Raw genomic sequence first — 27500 nt, 5'->3', positions numbered from 1 at the left:
TTACTTTATTGCCGTGAAAAAAAATTTCTGGTCTATGTGGTTAAATTATTACTTATATTTTGCCTGGTCTATGTGGTTAAATTATTACTTATATGTCATGTATCATCATATCATATATCAAGAAATTATGGTAAACAATTGTTCATAAAAGGTTAATATTATACTTTTAACAAGCTACCTGCAGTTGAAAGCTACTTTAAAAGTGTTTGCAGATGTAAGGAACAACTGCATTTTTTAGTACTTAAATATTTTTTGGGCTGTGTTCTCCAACTTTTCTCATTTGCCAAAACTAATTGAAGTCCTGATGAATGGATTCAAGAGCTTGTTCAGTCCAGTAACCTAAGCCTACAGAATATAAAATACACAAAATAAGTTTGAGTCTATATAATGAATAATTGTCATAGTTTATTTAAGTTAAAACTTGCATAGACTGTTTTATTATTGTAATAATAAGTATTTAATTACTATTATTATAATTAAATAATATTATTTTAATCTTTTTTCAAACTTAACATTTATTTATCATACCAAAGACTCCAGCTTTCTTGTCGATGAATTCGATGATATGTTACTCAACTATGTGTATCCATTGGTCGTATAATCTGCAAAAAGATTCTATAGAATAATGATCAGCTTTTTGAAAGTTAGGAGATGAGGTTATGCAAAACGGGCAAAGGTGCTTTAATGTTGCAGTTTGTTTTCCAACCATTTGAAGCAAAAACTTTAGATCTTCAGATACTGTGTAATCTAAGGGAGAAATGTTCAATTTATCCAAAATTATCCGCAGATTATGATATTTTTCATTCAATAAAGGCAAAATGGCCGGTATAATGTTTTATGTACAATTGTATCTTTGAAATCTTTGAGCACATATCCATCACACTTTCTCAATTTATTTGGGATTTTATTAGGGAATGCAAATTTTGACAAAAATAAAAAAAATCTGAATTAGAAATTAAATTTTTTTATGTCTATAAAATAATAAAAATAACTTATTTGAGATAATTCATTGTTATTTATTGCATAAAAAATACATTCTTTAAAAATAAAAATGGAACACAAAATTATGCCAATTCAATTAGTACAGAAACATTCTAATATGGTATATCATTTAATAATAAAAAGTATAAAATTATCATTTTATTTGCCTAAAATATGCCTTGAGGAAGCAGAGATCACTTAAAGCTGCGTCTCCGAGTCTCATTCGAACTTTTGTACAAAGTTACCATCAATTGAGAAGGCTTGCTCTGACTCCACGCTCAATGGCAGAATCAAAATCAAATGTGAGTAGACGGAATCTAATATTTTGCCACAAACGCCGTTCTCTTCAAAGAATTTCATTTCAGATTTAATTTTTAAAGTTAAGCTCCTATTTATTATTTGTTGAGTTGAGTTGTTATGTTATGTTAGACGATAAATTCAATTGAATTTTGTTCTTCAACTTTTGCATTAACGTTAAGGGCTTAGTTCGTTCTCCCAACATCACTTCTATCACATCATCAGCTTTTGACTGCTTGTCTGAGGAAGTTTCCATGTTAGTGTTAAATACCAATCTTTGTGCAAAGTTTTCAATGGTCTAGTGAAAGATGCATCAGCGGAAAGCAGATTTGCATCTTCTCGACAAAGGGCTTCAACAGTAAGCTTCACCGGGAGAAGTGCAGAGATAATGTTTTTAATCAACAAAGTTTCAGCATCTAGAATAACAATATCAGATGCTATGTCAACCAATGCTTTTCTAACAGCTTTTTAGCTTGTTAAACCTTTCAAGCATTTTGTCTAAGCTATTCCATCTTGTTCTAGTGTCAATAATAAGTTTCAACTGTTTTCCAAATTCTTCTCGAAAAACGAAATTTCTTTACAATTGAATGAACTTTTTTAATGAGAAAACTAAGTCTAAATTCTTCAGTCTCAACAAGCTCAGCTTCATTATAAGTTTGTTCAATCAAGCCAACATTTTTATCTTCAATGTATTCCTCATCCGATTCATCGAAGTCACTTACTTAATCTTCTACACTAACATTTTCTGTATATGTGTGAGCCACCAATTCAGTTGTATTCAAATTATTATACAGGATATCAATTACAGCTAAATGTATCCCATGCGCAAAGCGCAACTGGTGATTACATGGCAAAAGCCGTCCAACTTTTTGCATCACAGCTGCCCCATCAGTTGTTACAGATGTAATATCTTTATCGATATTTAGATTTTTGTCTTGCAATGTGGTTTTCAGAGCCGTAATGCATTTCTCAGTAGGAAAGCGTCCTTCAACAGGAATTAAACCTAAATTCCCAAACTGTTTCTTGCCATGGACATTCACATTTAAATAACATCGGTTTCTTGAAGTTGTCCATTCATCTGGAGTTAAGCAAAATCTTGTTCCATCTTCAATTTAAATTTATAAAATCCTGCATCATTTTAGGCTGCATTTTTTGCATTTTAAAACCATTTTGCGAATCGAGTTTTGGTAATACATACTTTCGGGCGCCTCTAGCCAAAAACAAATTTCTCAAATCGATAGACATACAGAAAACTTTGAATGACATATTATCTAAGTCACACATTTGTGATATGATTGCAGAAAGTGATTCATCTTTTTTGTTGAATAAATAGTTTGTAATCATCATTTTTGATGTTCTGCTTTCTGGACCTTCATCTTGCACGACATCTCGTTTTAATACATTAATATTGTGCATTCTTCTTAAATGAGTGTGCTGCGGTGTTGTCATTGAACCAGCAGTTTTTATTATTTCATAACATATCTTACATTTTGCTGTTAGTTTTTTTGATCCTCTTAAGAAATGAATCCAATCAGAATTTTGATTTTTACATTACTTTGTGTATTCGGAATAACTTTCCTTTGAAGACATTTTAGGATGTACTGTTGATAATAATTTAACTTGTTTAACAAAACTGCTATTATTCCTGCTATTATTTGTTTACCTGTTTAAAAAATATTGATCCAAATCTCAACACTGTTGAAAATCTCAACACTGTTGAAAATCATAAAATATAAGAACACAAGGTTATACCAAATAATAAAATTATTACATGTGGATATGAAATGATGATGAGAAACCGTTAACTGCAACAATGTAATAACACAATAAGCAAATCTCAACAAATTATTACACGGTAATATGAAATGAAGACATGAAACTGTTAACTGCATGTTAGGAAAGTTTTCTCTATGTCTACTTGTATTATGTAGGATAACTGATATTTACAATTGTTGTTTTTGTTTCTTCTTATAGAATTAGAATGTAGAATATTTATATGTACAGAAGCAAAAACAGAGTTTAAAAGTTCGAGAGAGCACAAAAAAATATATTTTAATTAAATGAATTTTAACATCTTTGACACTTTTATAAATAGGTTTTCCCGAAACACATTCAACCATAGGGGCCAATTTTTTTTCCATTTTTGATTTGGGCCCATTTTCACATATAAAACATTCACATTTTCTGCCTCTGATAACTCTGTTATTCGGGTCTAAATTTCATAGCGTATGTCTAGTAATTATTGTTCCCATAATAACATAACTAAATTTTTACTAAAGTACATTTTATATAAATATGCATATTTTACATATATCATAACACGGTCGCATAGCGAAATAAGGGTCAGTTCCAGCAAGCTTTTTTCTAAATTTTGAACAAAGCATGGTAGGAAGGTCTAAGTTATTAGCTGAATTATCTTTCCAGAATATTGTTTTGATAAGGTTTGAATAGTCTTTTTTCTTTTTATTTAGATTTATATATGTTTTTTTGTTATTATTGATAGGTCCTAAATCCTTGCATTTCCTGAAGCAGCAAATGCAAAACAATTTAACAAAATCAGCGTGTTCTTTTGCAAGGTTAGGCTTTTAAATGAATGCTAAATTAAAATTTATCAACAGATTTCAAGTATCATCAGAAAAAAAAATCCATCTTACTTCACACTAACTTGAGTTGGTGGCAAAGCAGTAACCACTCGGGCAACTTCTCTGACCATTTCAGGATACATATCAATTGCTTGCAGTATTGTTATTTTTGGTGAACGGTCAAATTGTTCCACTACTTTTAATGCACATGAAAAACTGTGCTAAAATTTACTGGCAGTGTTCTCTGATAGGGATGACTCTTTTTCTATGCGGGAATGCTTTGCATGGTCTTTATGGTCTAAATATTTCTCAAAATCAAACTCTTCATCAGTAGATGATGTTGAAGATGTGGCAGTATGACCCAATTCCCTTTTTTCCTGACAGTTCTGCAACTTGTTCATTCTTACAGCTATTTTAAACAGAGCTTCTTTTCCTTTAATCAGTTGTTGATCATCTAGAAGTATCCGATGCATTGGGTCTACATAAACAGTTGCCAAAAGAATCTTATTTTTTATAGTACTTTTTCTCTCTGTTTCATTGATGCAGCAATGCCATTTGCAAATTTCGATCCTTTTTGGGACAGGCAAAACATCAAGTTTTTCCACTCTTTAAGGAAAATACCTGAAGTTAAGTCCTCTTCTTGCAATTTTTTAGTCACTGCAAATGGATGTTGTAGCAATTATTCAAACTCTTTCTTTATATATATATATATATATATATATATATATATATATATATATATATATATATATATATATATATATATATATATATATATATATATATATATATATGTACAGTGGTGGCACCAAATCATGACCACATGCATATTTTGATCTCTCTAATAGTGTACTTAGGCAATAATAACTAGTTTTTGTAGCAATTTTTATTCGGAAACCTTACTAAATATCTAGTTACTGATGTGGCGCGTTATTAGCAACCAAATATTATTTTTTTAATTATAATTACTGTAATTTTTGTTAATTACTGTTCTGTGTTGATTTGATCAGAAATTGTTGATATCAGTTTGGTAAGTTTTTCTCGCATTGTTTTAGTAGATATTTTACTTGAAATTAATATATTATCACTCGACTACATATCGTACCAAAACGTGGAGCTAATATTGACAATAAATTAATTAGATTTAATTATAATTATAATTAGCAGTGCTAATTAGGAATAATTAATCTTAATTAGCTATAATTAACAATTTTTTGGAACTTTTTAAGTTTTATTGTATTTCTAAACATTTGTTGTTGTTAAATAATGATTGAAATCGTGTATTCTTTCATTAAACAAACATTTTATTATTTTTGTATTATAATTTTGCAGAACATTGTGTATGCCATGTATCACAAGCTATCAACTGAGCAGCGACTGAAGATCATTGTTATGATTAAACAAGGCATTTCTTACAGAGATATTGCTGAGCAAATAAAAATTGGACTGTCAACTGTTACCAGAACAGCCAGAAAAGAGAAAGACACTGGTACAGAGGCAGACTTAGACCATGTTGGATGACCTCGTAAAACTACTGCAAAGCAGGATTAGCTTTTGGTTTGAGCGAGCTTGTCCAATTGTTTCGCCACGGCTTCAGAATTGCAAGCTATATGGGGAAAAACCACAAATTCATCTGGCAGCAAGGACAATTAGAAAACGCCTGCAGCAAGCTGGCTTGAATGGGAGAATTGCTGCGAAGAAGCTTTTAGTGACCTGATAACATTGCAAAAAGAAGAGCATTCACGAAGATGCACAAAACCTGGACTGTCGCACAATGGAATAAAGTATTATGGAGTGATGAAAGTACCTTAACTGTTTTCTGTGGAGATAAAAGAGCTTATGTGAGGAGAAGAGTTGGTGAACGATTTAGTCCTCTGTGTGTAGCTCCCACAGTAAAGCATGGAGGAGGCTCTCTTATGGTATGGGGTTGCATGTCAGGATCAGGTGTAGCTCATTTATATCGTTGTACGGGCACGTTAAACCAGGATAAATATTTGGAAATATTAAAAACACAAATGAAACCATCAGCAAACAAACTATTTGGTAAAAACAAACCATTTTTCTTTCAACAGGACAATGCTCCTTGCCACAAAGCTAAGAAAGTAATGGATTATCTCAAACGTGCTCGTACCAATGCTATTGAATGGCCTCCACAAAGTCCTAACCTGAACTACATTGAAAATTTGAGAGAGGAGCTTTTCAAAAAGGTACGGAAAACCAAACCCAGCAATCTGAATGATTTGTGGCAACATATGGAAGCTGCATGGCTAGCAATCCCTGTTGACACCATCCAAAAGCTGGTACAGTCTATGCCAAGGCGTGTACAGGCTGTGCTCGATGCGCATGGAGGGCATACAAAATACTAGTCTTTTAGTCAGAATTTCTTATGTTTTATTAGTGGCGCTTATTACTGACAATGCAGAGTCATTTTTATTTCAATGTGGTGCTGTATTATTTTATATTGTGCCAAAAATGAATAAAATTATCTTGTTTTTCAACTGTGGTCATGACTTGGTGCCACCATATATTACAGTTATATAGCAATAGTAATAGCTCTGTATATAAATTATTTATATACAGTATATGTAATCAAAATATATATAAAATATGAAATACCATCATAGCAAACATAGCAAACAAATAACTCGTAATTCAAAACTAAATTAAAAATTTTATTTAAATTTTTTGCTTTTTAACTTATATATTTTATTAACTAAGTAATATTTAAGCAAAAATATTTTTAAAAGAAGCAAAAATTAAATAGTTTTAAATCGTATTAAACAGTAACATATATAAAAAAAAAAAAGAATTAAAGATATCTTAAATTGTTTAGAGTATTTAAGAATGATTAATTAAAAAGAGTGTATAGATCTTAAAATGTTTACCTAAAAATGTTTAGCAAAGTATAATCAAAAGTTAAATAAATGGGTAATGTATAAACACTTAAGTGTTGCGAGATAAGTGGTTTTTTAAGCATCTGAGAGAAGTATAGTAAAAATTTTTTTTTATACTTTTTTAGTCCAAAATCGAAAAGGTGCCCGCGCATCTTACTTGAACCCCATCCAACAACCATTTGATGCGCATTATATTACCATTATATATGCCTTATCTTTCATCCATTAGATGTTTTGTCATTTGATGCGTAGTTTGTTAGATATTTTAGTTGCCCAACTTGCCCCAATGCTTAACTAGCCGCGTCATACTCAATTGGCTTAGTTACCCCTAGCAACCAATCAAATTACACATTTCATTTTCCAAATAAGCTGTGAAGTGAAATGAAAGCTGGAATCTAGTTGCCAGGGGTAACTGGGCCACTTCTACTTTACACAAGTTAGATAAATAACTCCTTTGGTATCTAAATGTAATAGCTGCACTTTTTGCACATCTACATAAGAGCTTTACAGCTGAGGACATGTGCTAAATTCACAATCATAAAAAGCAGCACTTCTTCATAATGTTCTACATGATCCGGAGGCTACATTATAGTGAATAAGGAAAAAATATATAGGAACTTATCCTCTGTCTGTGTGTGCAGTAATAAACAAAATAAAAGAGATAACAAAGCCAAACACAAGTACTGTAGTGGTCATTTCTCATTTACTATTACTTTACAAAAGAGTAATGCAAAGTTAATGGAATACTTACAGTCTTTTTGCTCTGTGAAGCAGCTTTTATCTGCTAGGTGTTAGCACGTCTAACTTCCTACTAAGAATATGAAGCACAGTGTCAGACAGTGTAAGTCATGAAGTTATCTAGTATAAGAGATGGTGGAGGAGAGCATAGGGGAGGTAATTTATGATTCTCAGTGATGAGCAGCAAAACACCCTGTTGCTTATCACTGTTTTAAAGACCCTAAGTTAACATATCAAACTCTTAGCCCTACAGTTGTTGCAAACTATTATGTCCATTATGTCCCATTATGTCTGGATATTCTACAGCTATCAGAGCAAGCTGGGACTTAAAGTTTTGTAACAATTTGAGGGCTAGAGTTTGACACTTAAGCTTTAGACTGACAGAACATAAAATATTTTAATGACTAACATACATAAAATTCATATGAAAGTTATGAAACTTTTAAAGATTATTTTTAAGGTGGAGTCAGAGTTGGTATAATTTTTCTGACTCCAGCCAAAATGAGCTCCAACTCCGACTCTGACTCCACAGCCCTGGTTAAAACTGCTGGCAGACATCATTGTATCAATAGTCAACCCAGAACTCCTACTTTCATTCCTCGTGATTAAATAAAAAGTCCCAAACTTGTCGCCTTAGCAACTCGTCTAAGGATGACACCAACGCAGCAAGCAGCATATATTGACTATGGCTGTTTAAATGTTTGATGATTTAAAAATTTCAGAAATGCACTGAAAAAAGGAATGCTAAGCTAAACAGTTTAGCTAAGCGCTTTCAAGTATTTTTTTTAACTCTTTAACTAGGAAAAAAACTAGTGAAAACAGATAACAATTCCTAATGAAATAGAAAATATATAAGCTTTAAAATAAAACTCAAAATACACAAGCTCGAAGCAAAAATTACTTTTTGTTATGTTTTTAATTGCGTTTGAAATGAATTACTTTAAAACTTATTTTTGAAACATTTTATTGAAGTTATACAAAACACTTTCACAAATTCTAATGATTGTTGAATAAATGAGCAAGTTTTATTTAAATTGTTGAAAAGTGAAATTGAATTATTAAAAAGAAAAAAATATAATATTTTTAAAATGTGTAAAAATTTTCTTTAAGGAATAACGTAGTCTTTTAAAAGTCAGGTTAAAAAAAAAGCTTTTAAACAATTTATTGTAAAAATAGAAACAAAAAAAATGTATAAAGCAGTTAAATCATTCCATTGCAACGGGAAGATTTTAATTTAGTTTATTCATTATTTACAGAAACTAAAAAAAATATATATATATTGAAATATTTTTAGAAAGACATGGAAAAATAGTTTCAAATGTTTAAATTTATCATAAAACAATACATGCCTATTAAAAAAAATTTAAATATTTAATTTCCTCAAAATATGTTTATTTTAAACGATCAATTATTATTAGTTTTTTATTTTATTCAAAGCCTTTGCGTAAAATAAAAGATTAAAAAGTTAATCATAACATAATGATTTATTTTATTGCATTTTTTTTTTTCCTTCATTTAAAAGCCGTTTTTTTTTTTTAATTTAATTTATTAAATCATTAAAACAGCCGTCAAGTTGTAAAAAAAAACAAAGTTAAAAGCGTGGGGATCGCACGCTATTCCTGTCCAAACCTGATATATATATGCATTTTAATTTTTAAATTTCTTTTAGATGAGACTTTTACATTTGATTTAAAAGAACTTCTTGAAGAGAAAGGAATTTGTTTAAAAGTTTGACAATTTTTTTCTTTAATAATCTTTGATAGTTTTATAATTAGATAGCAATTATTTAATTATAAAGCAATAATATAATTAATTTTTAATTTTATTAAATAATTAAAATAAGAAATATATATATATATATATATATATATATATATATATATATATATATATATATATATATATATATATATATATATATATATATATATATGCAAGCCTTCTCAGGAAACTTATGCGTTTGCATGCTTTGTTTGTCAATGTTTCAAGTAATTTTTTTAGACACACTGATCACGGCAGTTCACATCTTTTAACTTTTTAAGCGTTTCAATAGTTCGCGGCAAAAAGCTAAACTTATCAAATGAGGAAAAAAAAAAAACGATTCTAAAGAAAGGAAACAAAATTGTAACAAAATATCAAATTTTAATTAAATAAACAAAAAAGAAAACTAAAAAAAAATTTTTTGCATAAAAGTTTTATACAACTTTTTTTCTTCTTTTTAGTTTGTTATTTTAAGTTTACTGAATTTAGCTTTCCTCAACTTGTAGTTAAGGAAAAAAACATATTTTATAACAATTTAACAACAATTGAAAGTTTTGATATGCAATTTATTCACAATTTTTATCAGCTCATAAAATTAAGAAACTATGCCATGTATGCTCGAACTATGAGAACTTTTTTTGTTAATTTTTTTTTTATGTTTATTCGTTTTCAAATCTTCTTGCTTTTAAAAATATTTTTGCAATGCGTGACATTTTTTTAAATACTTATATAATAGAAAAAAAAAAATTGTTTGCTATTTATTTGTATAATATATATTTCGTTAATAAATTTTGTGATGATGGAAAAAGTTGAATAAAAAAATTGCATGATTTTTTTTTTTTTTTTTGTTATTCACCTCCCCAAGACCGAGAAGGCCACTACAGATGAGGAGGCTACTTAATAGTGGTTATAACCCTCTCTCAACTCTATAACTCCGAAACACGAACCTTGACGAACAAGGTCGCTGCGCCGAGAAACAAGATTTCTTTTATAAATGTGTTTATCACATTTGATGCCTGAAATTGTTTCCTTTATATTATCCAATTTCCAATGTTTATACAAATTACTTGAGATAATGAACATAACGAATTTAAAAACTTAAAAAAAAATTTTAAATAGGCTCCTAAAAATTTCATTCAAAATGTTAAGTATATTGATAATGCACTAGCCCACAAGCCTTCGGAGCATTGTCAATAACAATAGTTCATCAGGAAATAAACTATCGGGTTTAAATGCGCAATTTGGAGAATCCAACAAAAATGCAGACAATTTCAATGGGGAAATGTGAAAATGTTAAATTGAAAATACCAATAGAAAAAGTTAAACAGGGTAGTATTAAATAGAGACTGTAATAAAATATTCATTGCAAATTTAATTTCTTTGGTCTCAATTGAATAATGAACAAAATTTTTGTAAATATTTTTCAAATATATTGCAGAGATCTTTTTCTGAATAAAATAATTAACAATTTCACACAATGTAAAAGCAAACAAATATTTTATATTTAAATATAATATTTGAATAATAGTATTAATTGCTTTATCTTTTTACATGAAAAGCTTGGTAAAAAATAAAAATTTTTTTTTACAAATAAATAGTAATTAGTTTTCTCGCTTTCCTGTGTATTGATAAAAACAGTAAAGTTTAGCAAAAACATTTAAAAAATTAATTTCAAAATTGACCATATTTTTAGTGCAAATAAAGTGTTTCCTTAATATGCTGACTGACGGAAGTCATGAATAAATTGTATATCAAAAAATATTTTTATTTTTGTGACATACTTATCTGCTTTTTTTCTCAACTTCTATCAATTTTGATATTGGAAAAAACGTAAATATACATACATTATAAGTAAGATATTATATTATATACTATAATATAATATTATATACGAAAGAAAATGTAAACAGACGACTAAATAAAATCATTAATTATGCATACTTCAATGCAAGATCCCTTAACAATAAACTACATCATTTACATAATCTTCTCCGAAACGGCAATCTTGATGTTATTCTCATCACAGAAACCTGGCCTAACAACAAAACTCCAGACCCACTACAGTTAAATGGAAATGATTTCCAAATATTTCGACGTGATCGTAATCACAATGGTCATGGCTCACTCATTAGTGCGAAGTAACATCTATTCTGTACAAATTAATTTTGATGTTCCTGAAGTACTTGTAGATACTGAAATTGCTTGTGTAGGCGTATATGTCTCAAAAAGTTACGCGTTTCATGCATTTACTACCCCCGTGTGCACCCTCATGTTTTTCGAAAACCAAAGCCTTATGTAAGATGCAATGTAAAATTTCATCAACTTGTAATCATACTTGTATAGTATCAGGCGATTTTAATCTACCACTCATGGATTGGTCATTACCTATTAGCCTAGGCAATTCTTGTCACAACTTGTTCATAGTAACTTGTAAGGTGAATGCCCTAACTCAATTGGTATCAAACAGTACCCAAAATAATATTTTGGATCTTATATTAACCAATGATAAAATCAATGTATACAATGTAGTAACAACAGCCCCTTTCACCAGTACCTGTGACCATTGTACCATTCTCTTTAATTGCAATTTGGGAACCTTAATTAGCAGTAAAAAACCATCATTTCTAGTCTCATATAATTTTCATAAGGCCAACTATAATAATATCAACAAAGATTTAAGTAATGTAAACTGGTACAAATTAGCTGAGCAACATCATAGTGTTGAATCATTCGGCACGCTATATGTGACATTTTGAACTCAAGCATTTTGTCGTACGTACCAGCACTCCATAAAAAAAGATACAGTATTCGAACTCGCGCACTTCTAAATTTGGCATCTAAAAAATGTATTTTATACCAAAAATACAAAAGAAATTTTAATTTAAATACTTTTATCAAATGTAAGAATCGCTCACATCTATATGATGCCGAAATAATAAAAAATGCTATTAATAAGGAGAAAGATATTGTCAATAAAGAAAATATTAACAAATTTTACTCTTTTATCAATTCAAAATCTAAGTGTCACTATTCTGTTGCACTGCTTGCAAGTTCTGATGGTTCCCTTTGTTTAGACGATTGTAAAAAATTGCGTATTTTGAATGACTTTTTTGCCTCTGTCTTCATCACTGACAAAGGCATTAGCCCTCCATTAGATTTTCCATCCTATCAAAACTCTTTGAGTAACGTATTATTTCCATATGATTCTGTCATTTCATTACTACAAAAACTCCCAGCAAAGTTTTTCTCTTCGGATGGTTACCCTCCAATATTTTTAAAATCAATTACAACTACCATTGCCAATTCTCTTTCTATTTAGTTCAAAATGTCAATGACCAATGTTTAAGAAAGGCAACCCTTCTATACCAACCATCTACAGACCTATTTCAATGATCTGTATCGTTTGCAAAGTTATGAAATCAATCATTGTAAAACCATCAAAAATCTGTTAGAAAATAACTCTTTTTCTCAACATCAATTCAGTTTTATAAATTGCAGATCCGCATCTTCACGAATTCTGGCAACTCTAAATGAATGGACCACTGCCATAAATAACAAAAAAGCAGTTGACATTATCTATATTGATTTTAAAAAAGCTTTTGACTCGGTAACTCATCCTAAACTAATGTTCAAATTGCAATATTATGGAATTAAATATAAACTATTTAATTGGATTAAAAATTTTGTAACTAATCGCCTTCAATGTGTGTGTGTTGGTCCAGTTAAGAGTGGATACCACAAGAAACTGTACTAGGGCCTATATTGTTCTAAATATTTATTAACGGTATAGTTTATTGCACTAATGGAGATTGTGGCATTTTATAATATTCAATTTTTTTTAAGTTTATTTTATTTAGATTTTTTATTATCGTATTTTTAGATTTTTTATTATCGTATAGTATTTGTTTCTTTTCTTTGAGTATTGCTGTTTTATTCTCTGTAGTTTCTTTTAGCCTTTTTTTTGTCTCATATTCTTAAAACGCTTACTTTATTAAAATGTGGTCAATTTGTCTAAAAAAATTCTTTTAATGTGGACGACAAGGTGCGCACACGCCTCTCGTAAATACTCATATGTATATATATATATCATTATTATGTATATGTGTATATATATATATATATATAATGATAATAATAATAATTTTTATTATTATTATCATTGTTATTATAATATATATATATATATATATATATATATATATATATACACATATATATATATATATATATATATATATATATATATATATATATACATATATATATATATATGTGTATATATATATATATATATATATATATATATATATATATATATATATATATATATATATATATATATATATATATATGTATATGTATATATGTATATATATATATATATAATGATAATAATAATTTTTATTATTATTATCATTGTTATTATAATTGTTATAAATAATTAGTAAAAAATTATATTTGTTATACAAATTAGAAAAAAAGTATTTAAAAAATAATAAAATTATTTTAGCCTCGTTCATCATCTAGTAAATCTTCACGACTTTCACCTTCTTTACTTGATGTTTTGAAAAAATCTGTAGCATTAGGTTATTTTTTAGACTTTCTTAATGAACATGGTAAAAAAAATCTATTAGATTTTTGGTTGGAAGCAGAGACTTTCAGAATGGTTTTAGAAAGTCAATATAAACGCAGTCAACGAGATGCATTAAAAAAAAGTTCTATTGGTTTAAAAAAAGAAATAAATTTTGATAGTAAAACTGAAGAAATAATGGATCGCAGGAGGTGTTGTGAAAAAGAACTTACTGAAGAAAATAAAACTAATAATGATGCTTGTTTGAACAATTTTATAAATGAAAATACAGAAATTTCATATAAGATACAATCATCCAGGAATCATGATTTTTATCACTCTGACTCTCCAAAAAAAGAAAATCAAGATTTTAGAATGAGAACTAGAAGTAAGTTTAGAATACTATTTAAAAAAAAATTTTATAATATAATTACTTGAAATTTTAGAGATAAATAATAAATATGTCAAACCAATAAACAAACTAAAGCAGTTGATGAATTTAAATAAAGTTTTTATTAAAAAAAAATAAAATACGAAGTTAGGTTCAAAAGACATCCTTTACAAAATTTAAAAAATTAAAATTTTTTATTATTACTGGCCTTTCAAAAAATCATCACTTTTAATTATTGGTGTCTAAGTTAAATTTGTAAAATAGGAAATGATAGTAATTCATTTAAATATAGACTTACCATTGAGTTTTATTTTATAATTTACAAAAAATGAATAAAGAATTGTTGTGTATTTGATTGTGAAGCTGTTTTCCATATTATAAATTCATTTTTGAGTTCAAGAAAGCCAAGTAGCTGAATAAAGAATCTTTTGTAATAATATACACACATCATCAAGTATACACATTGTTTTCAAACCGTGACTGTTAATTGTTTTGCAACTAGAACCATGTCTTTTTTCTATTAAATAGTTTTGCATTTTGTAATCTGAACTTTAAAAAACTTGTTGTTTATTTGTAAACAGCATGTATTAATTCTAAAATTTGCTTTTTCTGTGTATTTTATCTATTTTGAGGTCCATTTTTTTTTCCAAAGAAAAACATTAAATAAACTTGTGAAAGGAACAATTAGTATTAGGTATACTTTTATAACTTCGGTTGCCTATGTAAAAAATAGACATGTGATCAGTAATAATACGTTTTATAGGTTGTATTGTGGATGCTGTATCAATTTATAATAAATACATATCACTGAATGCAGACAATTATATATATTTGCCTCAGCAATGTCGTCAAAACATTGAAGGTATTTTTATTAGTTTTTAAAAAAACTAGAAATTTACATATTAGTTTCAATTAGAAATTAACATATTTTTTTTATATTGATGATCCATTTTTATTAATGAGGTATGATATATATATATATATATATTCATATATATATATATATATATATATATATATATATATATATATATATATTTCTTATTAATTTAATATATAATGTATATAGATTAATTTTAAATGAAAAACAAGTTAGGAAAAAAATTTTGTTATAAATATATTATGATAAAATCCATCTTAGAAGAGTTTCACACTGACTGTTTCTCAGGAGAAAATTTTATTTGTAGATACTAAAAATAAGTTTAAAATAAGTAAATATTTCACTAAATATTTACTTTTTTTAAAGGTATATATAAAGTTAAAATTGGTGATCTAAAGGCACCAGTCAATTTAAATATATTGACAGCTGCATCACCCATGATTTAATGTGCATCAATAATATCATGAATAAAAATTAAATATTAAAGATCTTTTTCTAAAGTTTTTTTGCATCATAAAAGAATACTTATTTTTAACATAAAAATAAGTATTCTCTTTGATTAACAAATTTATCTAAATTTTTATTTGTTATTTTCAAATAATTTATTGTATTTAGTTTTAGTCCGCAATATAATAAAATTAAATGCTGATTTAAAAAAAAGGATTCACAATATATATATATATATATATATATATATATATATATATATATATATATATATATATATATATATATATATATATATATATATATATATATATATATATAAATATATATATATATATAAATATATATATATATATATATATATATATATATATATATATATATATATATATATATATATATATATATATATATATATGGTATAAGTATAATACATTTCATATATATGATATAAATATAATACATTTTAGCGGCTGTTTGTGAATATAACAGCTATTTGGAGCCAAGTTGCTTTGTAAATGCCCAAGAGTTTATATTTGAACAACTTTTGAGGTAAGATGAGTGTAAGAATGAATTACTTAGTTACACATTAAAATTTTTTTTTTGTGATAATTTTTTTCAATCTTATTTTTAGTTCCTATGATGAGTTTGTATTAACCACTAATATGATTGCTTATCAGTTGCGATTTCTACAGGAAAGAAAACTGCATTTAAAAGATGTGCTATATAATGATTCCATTTTGTTCTACTTCACTGAGGTCTCACAACTTTTTTGTTATTAAAATTGTTTGTTAGTTTTTGTAATAAAATATTAAATCTAGTGGTTTACTAATTTGTAGTTGAAAAATATTTTTTTAGTCAATAAAATGTAAAATATGTTTTGGTAGCCTATCAATTTTTAGAGTCTCCGGGAATCCAAAGTCAAAAAATTACTATGGATTCCAAGGTCAAAAAATATGAATTCCATATTTTTTTTTTATAACTTTTTTAAGTCAATAAACCATAGTTTTATGGGATGAGATAACTATTTCTTTTAGGTTGAAGGTTTTTACTATATATTTTAAATAACAAATTTGAAGTCTTTCAGTTACATGTGTTAGCAGTGTAGTTGTAGAGTGCTTGCCTTGTACACAGAAAATTCAGGGTTTGATTACTACACTCAATTTGCTTCATACTTTTCATGTGACTCAAAATCATTAAGAGATTGTGTAAGAAAAATACTTTCTTTTACTCTGGCATCAACACAGGTTTAAATATTTGTGTTTAAGCATGATTCGTCATCAAGCTATTAGTATACACCAAAGGTTTTGTATGCCGCATATGCTGTAATTCGCCATTAGTTCTTTAAAAGCAATGTATGCTATTGGTAATGTATGCCATAAACATGCTGCAGTTTTTGAATAATTTTATTTCAGTAGTTTATATTTTTGAAATATAAAATTGATACTTTAAGTTAAAATTCTTTGTAATCAGTTTCTTTTTAGAAAAACAAAACATCTTTATTGATCACAGTAGTTATTGCTTTTAGTATCTTGATCAACATGGCGGACGTTCAACACTAGAGTTTTATTTTTCTGCTGAACATTTTGAAGATGATGTCAATGAAAAACTTTTAAACTTTACATATAACAAAAATGAAGTTATTAATGATGCTATTTTTTTATATGAAAGGTTTTTGTTTGTTTGTTTGTTTTTTAGTTTATTTTCTGGTTTAGTTTTTGTTGGAAGACAATTATTAAATTTTTTAGATATTTTTCAATGAAGTGCAAGCAGCAGTTAATAAAGGATGACAAATTAAGAATTGTTTTGGAGAATAACATATGTCGTGAAGAAGGACCTCAAAGCAATTGTTTTTGTATACCAATGGCATATGCTTGGACAGCTCTTTCTGATGTGCGTGATGATGGGTTGGTTGATTGATGCATATAATAGGGTTTTAAGTTTCATATATTTTTTTATATCTTTACTTTAAATTTAAGGTTTATCTCCCAATGTTTCTTCAAAGTGCGAATTACAAGAAATATTTTGATCACTTAACCAATTCATTGCAAAACAATGATTTAAAAAGTTTCTCTAGTCTAAGTTCCCTTTCTACTGATGAAAGTTTAACTACCTCTTCAGATTCAAAGAACAATTTGGCTTGTGAAAATGTTATGGACTTTGGTTTAAAGCCTTGTCATCATGGAAGGTAGAATTTTTTTTTTATAATTCTTTTTATCATATTTTACTTAAGTCTCATCTGTGGACTTGTGTAAAATAAGAACTACTACACAAAACTTGTGTTTAAAAATAATCAAAGATGTGTTTTAATAATAAAAAAAATTTAACTTTTATATTAAAAGTTAAATGGAGTGGTAATGTATCCAGCTGACTTTTATTTCAGCATTGTTAAGAGTTTAAATTGCCAACAGCAAGATACAGCAAAATGCATTGTCAACAGCAAGATTAAGCAAAATATTTTTCAACAGTATTATAATTATAGTTATTACATCTTTTCTTTTGTTTCAAGTTCAATTTGTCTCAACTTTTATTGATTGTACCCCGCTTCACTCTTCGTGATATTTTTGCATTTAAAAAATATTTTAGCAATAATGAAAGTTTTTACAGATTTTTTATGTGATAAAGATTCTTTTTTTTAACCAATGAAGTCAAATGAAAATGTTCAAAGAGATTATTTAAATAAAGCACGCAAAATTAAACATTATTGTTTAGTATTAAACTAGAAAAAAAATAAACACAACACATGATGCTATAAAAGTACATCTGCAACTGGTACGCAGGAGAATGCAACTGAAATTAATTTGTACTACATTTATATTTATATTTGCGCATTAATCAGTTAACATTGTGATGTAAATGTCTTAAATTAACAAACACTTAATCTCTCATCCTAAATCTATTAACTTACTTTCTGATCAGCAATATGGTTTTTGATCTTCTCGTTCTACTGCTTTGTTAACGATAATAACTGATAGGTTTTATTGTACATTAGATAGACATGGAGAGGTTAAGGCTATTGCTCTTGACATTTCTAATATCTTTGATAAAGTTTGGCATGCTGGTCTTCTCCATAAGCTCTCTTCTTACAATATATCAGGTAATATCTTGAAGATTATTGAATCCTTTCTTACCAATTGTAGTATAAAAGTTGCCCTCGATGGACAGTACTCTTCTTCATTTCTTGTAACTTCAGAGGTTCCTTAAAGTTCTATGCTTGGCTCTATACTTTTTTTAATTTACATTAGCAATCTCTGGTAATTGTCACATCTAAGATGGCATTGTTTGCTGATACTACCATTTATTTTTGCCTTGATAAGAAGCCAACACTCTCTGATTGCACAGAGGCAGCATTTGAGCTTGAAAAGGATCTCACTTCTGCTCCAGCATGGGCCTCTCGGTAACTGGTGAACTTTAACTCAGATAAAACTCCTATATTTATGAATGGTAATGTCTTCGACGAATCATCTACCTTTGTCTTCTAAGATTAACTGTTACTTCTGATCTTTCTTGGAAACTATATATCAAAACATTGCAAAATTAGCGTCTGCTAAGGTTACATCTCCTTATTGTGCTTGCCATTTTCTTACACTGTTCTTTATCTCTATAAATATCTGTCTATTTATGGAATACTGTTACCATATCTAGAGCAGATTTTTGAATGGCGGTTTTCTCTTTTATTCGAGGTGCAAAAGTGCATTTTAAACATAGTTAGACCTACTCTTGCAGGCAACCTTCAACCATTGTCACATAGTAATGTTGTTTCTCTTTCTCTTTTCTATAAATGCTATAATGGGTGCTGCTCTAAAGAGCTAGCGTGTGCTATCTACTAAAATTCTTCAGCTATTCATCTTACTATTATCCATTCTTCTAATGCCCATTGTACTATTTTTATCTACTTAGATTCTAAAAATCTTGTGCCATCTACTAAAATTCATTATCGTGCTACTTCAATTTTTTTGTTTTTTTTTGTTAATTCACTTCCCCAAGGCCAAGAAGGCCACTACAGACAAGGAGGCTACTTAATTGTGGTTATAACCCTCTCTCAACTCTATAACTCCGAAACACAAACCTTGACAAGCAAGGCTGCTACACAGAGAAATGAATTGAGCGTGGTACTACACCACTACTGCATTAAGTTTCATTTTATTATTATATTAATTAAGTTTCATACTTTTACTGTGTATGTTCCTAAGTGCTCCAAAAATTTGTCCAGTTTTTTTCCTCGAACATCAGCTCTTTGGAATTTGTTCCATTCATTTTGTTTTCTTGATTCATATAATTGAAATCTTTAAATTTGTCTAATAATTGTTATCTTGCTTTATAAACTTCATCTTTCCTCTTCAAGTAATTTCCAACTCTTATAGTGGTTGCTTGTAGCCTTGTTGGAAGTGAATATATATATATATATATATATATATATATATATATATATATATATATATATATATATATATATATATATATATATATATATATATATATATATATATATATATATATATATATATATATATATATATATATATATATATATATATATATATATATATATATATACAGTGGTGGCCAAATTATTAGACTAGGCTACAAAACCGAGATTATTTTAGAATGTACCTACCTCGGCACAAATTAGTTATTAAATTAATGTATATATAGTTACTGCATGTATAGCCCAATGTTGCTTAAGTGATAATAAGTGCAATTTATTTTTATTTTCGCTCAAGATCCATTTTATTCAAAATTTTAACTCTAAATTGAATATCAAAATTTGGTCACTTGCTATCTGTTAGAGGTCAGTATTTTTTTATTTGTTTAATGTTTATGAGCAGAAATTAAAGGAAAATGTACATTAATAAGAGTTGCTTGACATTACATTAAGGTCAATCTTTTATTTATTTTTATTTTCTACATTAAAAATGAAGAAACATGTTTAATTAATAAAGCATTTTATGTCCTTTTAATAGATGGGAAAACCTGCTGACTTGTCACCGACAAAATTGGCCAGAGTTGAGGTTTATCTACGAGAGACATCACTCACGCAAAAGGAGATTGCTAAAAATGTTGGAATAAGTCAGAAATCGGTATCGAGAATGAAGAAGAAGATGCAGACTGGTGAAAAATTACGAAGCAACCGTGTTAGCAATTGTGGCAGAAAAAAATCAATGTCTGTGCGAGACAACAGGTACCTCATGAAATGCTGTATAAGAAACCGTAAAGCAACAAGCAAGAAGTTGCAGAAAGAATTACAAAAAAAGTAATGTACATGAGTACCAGAACAGTCAGAAGACAATTTGTTGTGAATGGTTTTCGAGCTCGACGGCCACGCAGAAACACAAAGCTGACTCCGGCAATGATCAAGAAACGTTTGGATTGGGGAAAGCAACACAAGAATTTTACTGAAAATGATTGGAGTTAGGTGTGTTTCAGTGATGAATCATCCTTTTACATCATGGATGAGAAAGCAGCCTATGTACGTAGGAGACCCGGTGAAGAATTTCATCCTGACTGTGTTGCAGAAACAGTAAAGCACCCAACGTATGTCATGGTCTGGTCAGTTATCTCTATTCATGGGCCTGGACGACTGTGTATTGTTGAAGGCACCATGAATCAAGTTCAATACAAGAAGGTGCTTGAGACACAGCTGCTGCCTCAACTTGGCGAATGGTGTCGACGGAGACCGTTCACTTATATGCAAGATGGAGCACTTTGTCACACTGCGAAGACAGTCAAGAAATACTTAGCTGACAACCACATTAAGCTTCAGTGGCCAGGTAATTCACCTGACATGAATCCCATTGAGAATCTATGGGAGATTGTCAAAAGAAGAGTAGGAGAGATGAAACCAAAAAACAAGATGGAACTGACCGAGGCTTTGATCAATGTCTGGCATCATGATGAAAATTCGTAAGCTTTGCCTGAAACCTATTCATGGGATGCCTTCAAGGGTCCAGGCACTGCTTAAAAATAAGGGAAACCATAAAAAATATTAACTGTCATGTTTCAACTATTTGAACTTTCATTGCCATTGTAGTTTATTTCATTTTCTATTGTTACTTTTTGCATTTTTATTCTAATTTTAACTTAGTCTTATTAATGCGAATTTTAAGTCATCATGGTATTTGAATATCAAGTCCTAATTTTGTATTGTAATTAATTGTTTTTATACTTAAATGGTTCAATTTTGTGCTTTTTTACAATAAAATATTGCGCTTCTTAACTTTTCTAATTTTTTGTAATGTTTTGAAATAAAAATGTTGCATTATTTATGAATAAATTTCACCAATGCATCAAAAATTGCATTTAGTCTAATAATTTGGCCACCACTGTGTGTATATATATATATATATATATATATATATATATATATATATATATATATATATATATATATATATACATATACATATATATATATATATATATATATACATATATATATATATATATATACATATATATATATATACATATATATATATATATATATATATATATATATATATATATATATATATATATATATATATATATATATATATATATATATATATATATATATATATATATATATATGAGAATCTTATATAAGAAGTACATATAATAGATCTCCTCATTAAAAATCTATTACATATGTTTAATATTAAGTTATTGCTAATAAACTTGTGCAAAACATTTGATTATCAAAAAACTACTGTGTGTTTAATAATAATTTGGCCAGGGACTCAACATATAATTTATTATGGAAAAAAGTTTGTTTGTTTTTATTATTTTTTTTCTACTTTGGCTAAACAAGTTTCTGTATTAATGTTATAATTAAAATTTATTTTAGTAGATTAGCCCTTGGTCATATAAATGAATTTGGGTTGTTTAGTTCAGCAATGGAACCTTCATTTTATGAAGAAAAAACTTCAGGTAATTAATAATTTAATTTTTTAAATTAAAGAGTATATATTTTAAAATTTTAAATCTGTTTCTCAAAATTTCATCTAGTCTCAAAATTTGGTCAAGTAGTAAGAAATTTGATAAGAGGAGAAGCCAAAGAGGTAAGGTTTACTTTTATGCATTTTTAATTATAATGTAATATAAATTACATTGTCAGTATACAAGGGAAATGCACCAAGTCCAAAAACATCATTTTGAGACAATGAACAAATAAGTTTTTGCATAATAGTTAAAATAATAAGTTAATGTGTAATAGTTGAAATAAAAAAACTCTTAATAACTCATTAATAATTGATTTATTAAATTTGTGTGGTATATCAAAGGAGAGAGAGTTTAAATAGTGATATAAATAACAATATACTGCCAAAAATGGACTTTGTGCATTTCCCTTGTATACCGACGATATAATACATAACTTGAAAACTTAACCTTGCCTGTTAAGATGTTTTAAAAATTTGTATACATTTTGAAAATGCGTTAAAAAGTTCTTATATTAACTATAAGGAAACTTGTCCAAAATGATGCAAATAAATCTTTATAAGAAAAATTATTATAGCTGTTGTTTGTGCTGAAAATCTTAGCAATATATATATAATACTATAATACTTATAGCAAATCGAAATCATCTGGATTGTAATCACCAAAATTGATAAATGTATGAATGGTTTCAATACATATATAAAAATATAACGGAAATATAATAAAAACAAAGCAAAAATGGCCCATATATCCATACAAAATTATAATTCCAAAGAGAAAAATATAAATAAATGTGTTGAGAAATATGTTGAGAAACATAAAACATTTTTCTTGAGATAAAATTAAAAAAAAAATTAAAAAAAAAATATAACAAAAAAGTAACAAAAATACTTATAAAAGCAATTGTTTCATTATATAATTTAAATAACATTGTTTCATTATATAAAACTCTTAGTAAATGCTATGAAGAATAAGGAAGCTTTTAGAAAACGATCAACCTACAACAGATTTCTTAAATTTTTCTATGTAGAAGATTTCTATATAGAAGATTTTTATGTAGTAGATTTCTATGTAGGAAAACATTTACAAATACAACCTTACTTACATAAACACTTGAGTTAAATAAATAAGGGGTAAACAGATTCTATCTGTTGACCAGCCTCGCACCCCTTCTTCATCTATTAGGCTGGCGCAGATGTATTTTTAATACATTGTTTCCAGTTTAGGATGTTGAATGCTGGATCTTCTTGACTCAATGCATGGGTTTTGCTTGTGTCTCTGTTTTTATGACTAGGCAACTCATTCTAATATCTCCTAATGAGGGTACAGCTCTAAAACTCAGTTTTATGGTTCTGAGGCCGGCTGGTAGTCAGGTTTCCCGAACTCTGTGGTAGCTCTCAGAGAGGCTGATTCCATCAACAGCTGAAAAATATCAAAGTATTAACAGTGCCATGTTGCACATGGATGGTGTCCCTGTTTGTACTTTTGGTGTGCATTACGGAGGCCACATTTGGAGCCCTTTGTTACGGCCTAGGGTTTATTAGTAGTAATGAGGCAATTGCTTGGGCTATTAAACGGTGTTCTGAGTACTATCTATACTTTGAGTCAAGTTCTTCAAACTAATTTAAAAATGAATAAAATACCAAAAACTATAAAACACAAAAAATCATCATCATCACCAAGTTCTCTAAACCTATCATTCACTAATATTCGTGGTCTTCAAAGTAACTTTTCTTCTGTTGAGTCTTATCTCTTGAAAAGTTCACCAGACCTACTTGCTCTTTGTGAGACTAATTTGAGTTCGGCTGTCTCATCTTGTGATCTTAGTGTTGATGGTTATCCTCCTCTAATTCGTAAAGACTCCAATAGTCACATGCTTGGCCTCGGATTACATTCGTAAGAATTCACCTGTTTGTCGTGAAACTAGGTTTGAATCCACAGACTATTCTTTCATGTGCTTTCGTTCAGCACCACTTCACTGTATTGCCTTTCTCTTTGTTCTATATCGCTCTCCTTTATCTCTAGACTGCACTCTTTTTTACGTTATTTCTGATCATATTGACCAAGCCCTCTCTCTTTATCCATCAGCTAATATATTTGTTGTTGGTGACTTTAATGCTCACCACTCTGAATGGCTTGGCTCTAGTGTCAGTGACTCTGCAGGCATTAAAGCCCACAACTTTTGCCTTTCTCAATCCCTAACTCAAATAGTCAACTTTCCAACTCGTTTTCCTGACAACCCGAATCATTTACCTTCTCTACTCGACTTATGTCTTGTTTCTGATCCTAGTCAGTGCTCAGTTTCTCCACATTCACCCTTAGGTGCTTCTGATCACAGTTTGATCTCTCTAAAACTAATATCTCATTCTTCTTCATCACCTGAATCCCCCTATTATCGAACCTCTTACAACTACAGTAAAGCTGACTGGGATTCTTTCCGTGATTTTCTTCGTGATGGTCCTTGGGTAGAAATCTTTTGTCTTCCTGTCGACAAATGTGCTTCTTACATAACTTTGTGGATTCAGGCTGGAATGGAATCTTTTATTCCCTCTCGACGATTCTAGGTCAAGCCTCACTCTCCTCCATTGCCAATCGAAACCATTACAAAGCCGAATTGTTTGCTAAAAACTTTTCATCAATATCATCTCTTGATTCCACTAGTTGCGTTCTACCTGAAATTGCCAACAAACAGGTTGATCCATTGCTTGACATTCATATCACTCCAGCATCTGTATCTAAAGTGATTTCCTGCCTAGACTCTTCTACAGCTTGTGGCCCGGACAACATACCTGTTATTGTCTTGCAGAAGTGTTCTCCGCAGCTGTCGCCTATACTCTCAAAACTATTCAACAAGTGCTTATCAGAGTTTTGTTTTCAAGCCTGCTGGAAAGCGGCATCTGTTATCCCTATCTTCAAAAATTCTGGAGAGTGATCTGATTCATCTAACCACCGTCCCATAAGTCTTCTTCCATCTTAAGCAAGGTTTTTCTTTAATTAACAAACACTTAATTTCTCATCTTGAATCTAATAACTTACTTTCTGACCATCAATATGGATTTCGATCTTCTCGTTCTACAGATGATTTGCTAACAGTAATAACTGACAGGTTTTATTGTGCATTAGATGAAGGTGGAGAGGTTAAGGCCATCGCTCTTGACATTTCAAAAGCTTTTGATAAAGTTTGGCATGCTGGTCTTCTCCATAAGCTTTCTTTTTATGATGTATCCGGCAAAATCTTTAAGATCATTGAATCCTTCCTTTCCAATCGTAGCATATAAGTTGTCCTCGATGGATCACACTCTTCTTCTTATTTTGTAACTTCAGGGGTTCCTCAAGGTTCTATCCTTGGCCCTATACTCTTTTTAATTTACATTAACGATCTTCCAGATATTCTCACATCTAAGGTGGCATTGTTTGCTGATGATACTACCATTTATTCTTGTCGTGATAAGAAACCAACACCCTCTGATTGCTTGGAGGGGGCATTTGAGCTTGAAAATGATCTCACTTCTACTACAGCCTTTGGCTCACAGTGGCTGGTGAACTTTAATTCAGATTAAACTCAATTTTTTTCAGCCAATCGTTATCGCAATAATTTAGATCTTCCTATATTTATGAACGGTGATGTACTCGATGAGTCACCTACTCTTCATCTTCTAGGATTAACTCTTACTTCCAATCTTTCTTGGAAACCATATATCAAATCAGTTGCAAAATTAGCATCTGCTAGGTTGCATCTCTTTATCAAGCTCGTCACTTTCTTACTTTGGATTCTATTCTCTTTCTCTATAAATCTCAAATCCGGCCTTGTATGGAATACTGTTGTCATATCTGGGGCGGATCTTCTAATGATGCCCTTTCTCTTTTAGACAAGGTGCAAAAACGCATTGTAAACATAGTTGGACCTGCTTTTGCAGACAACCTCCAACCATTATCACATCGTCGTAATGTTGCTTCTCTTTCTCTTTTCTACAAATACTAAAATGGGCACAGCTCTTAAGAGCTAGTGTCTCATGTGCCATCTACTAAAATTCATTCTCGTGTTACTTGTCATTCAATTAAGTGTCATCCTTTTTCTGTGACTGTTCCTAAGTGCTCCAAAAACGCTTATTCGTCTAGTGTCTTTCTTCGAACATCAGTTCTGTGGAATTTGCTTCCTTCATCTTGCTTTCCTGATTCATATAATTTGCAATCTTTTAAGTTTTTCGTCAATCATTATCTTGCTCTACAATCTTCATCTTTTCTTTTTCAGTAACTTCCAACTTTAATTAGTGGCTGCTTGCAGCTTTGTTGGAAGCGAAGTTGTTTAAAAAAAAAAAAAAAATTACCTGACTTTAGAAGTTACTATACTAATTTAAAAATAACAAGGTTTATCTATTTCTACAGAAGTCATCAAATTTTCTTATATATAAGTTTTAGATCTTATTACTGATTAAGCAGATATTACAAAATTATACAGATTTAAGAATACCATATCGCGTGGTTAAAAATATAAAGAGAAATATTAAAAGGCCTAGCATGCTAAATCTTCTTTAAAAAAACTGTGTCCAACTGGCACATGTGAATAACATCACCAGTGTTAAATTAAACAAAATCGATTTTTCAATGGCAGGTTGAACTTTTTTCAAATGATATGCAAATAATAGTTCATTGATTATAAGTGATAAATAAAAATATATACAACTTTCATCGATACTTTAGTTAAAATCATTAGTTACTTTTAAAAGCGCTTTGCTGATATAAAAATATTAGTAAAGATAAATGTGTTGAAGGTATTTATTTTTAACGTAATTAAAAACCATTCTTTTTAAATGGTTTTTAATTATATAAAATGTCAAAAATTGTGGTCAAATTGTCAAAACAAAATATTATTTGCACGGTCATAAAAAGGCTTGTTTTTGCACACCATCCTGGCCAAGTCTGTATATATATATTAGAGTTATGAGTTTTTTTCAACCCCGTGCTTCTGTACTGTAGTTTGATGAATTTATACCTAAAAACCACGAAATGAACTATTATTTGCATATCATTTGAAAAA

The 27500-nt window shown here is 28.9% G+C and overlaps 1 protein-coding gene across 5 annotated transcripts in view; it reads left to right on the top strand.

The window, feature by feature from the left end:
• Positions 1 to 27500, top strand: part of LOC101237552 (A-kinase anchor protein 10, mitochondrial) — a 63303-nt gene that overhangs the window by 21120 nt on the left and 14683 nt on the right. For 3 of the 5 annotated variants that reach the window (XM_065808218.1, XM_065808217.1, XM_065808216.1), the window contains 10 exons: positions 9162 to 9220; positions 13764 to 14211; positions 14978 to 15076; positions 16012 to 16093; positions 16176 to 16299; positions 17070 to 17212; positions 17290 to 17434; positions 17521 to 17729; positions 22371 to 22453; positions 22532 to 22584. In XM_065808218.1, coding sequence (XP_065664290.1) covers positions 9162 to 9220; positions 13764 to 14211; positions 14978 to 15076; positions 16012 to 16093; positions 16176 to 16299; positions 17070 to 17212; positions 17290 to 17434; positions 17521 to 17729; positions 22371 to 22453; positions 22532 to 22584 — 1445 coding nt within the window. The remainder of the gene's footprint in view (positions 1 to 9161; positions 9221 to 13763; positions 14212 to 14977; positions 15077 to 16011; positions 16094 to 16175; positions 16300 to 17069; positions 17213 to 17289; positions 17435 to 17520; positions 17730 to 22370; positions 22454 to 22531; positions 22585 to 27500) is intronic. The other 2 variants (XM_065808220.1, XM_065808219.1) reach the window with 1 other exon arrangement.

The sequence above is a fragment of the Hydra vulgaris genome, chromosome 10 (assembly GCF_038396675.1).
Source record: "Hydra vulgaris chromosome 10, alternate assembly HydraT2T_AEP".
Classification (NCBI taxonomy): Eukaryota; Metazoa; Cnidaria; class Hydrozoa; order Anthoathecata; family Hydridae; genus Hydra; species Hydra vulgaris.
The sequence above is the reverse complement of the archived record's forward strand: the minus strand, read 5'-3'. Positions and strand labels throughout refer to the sequence as shown.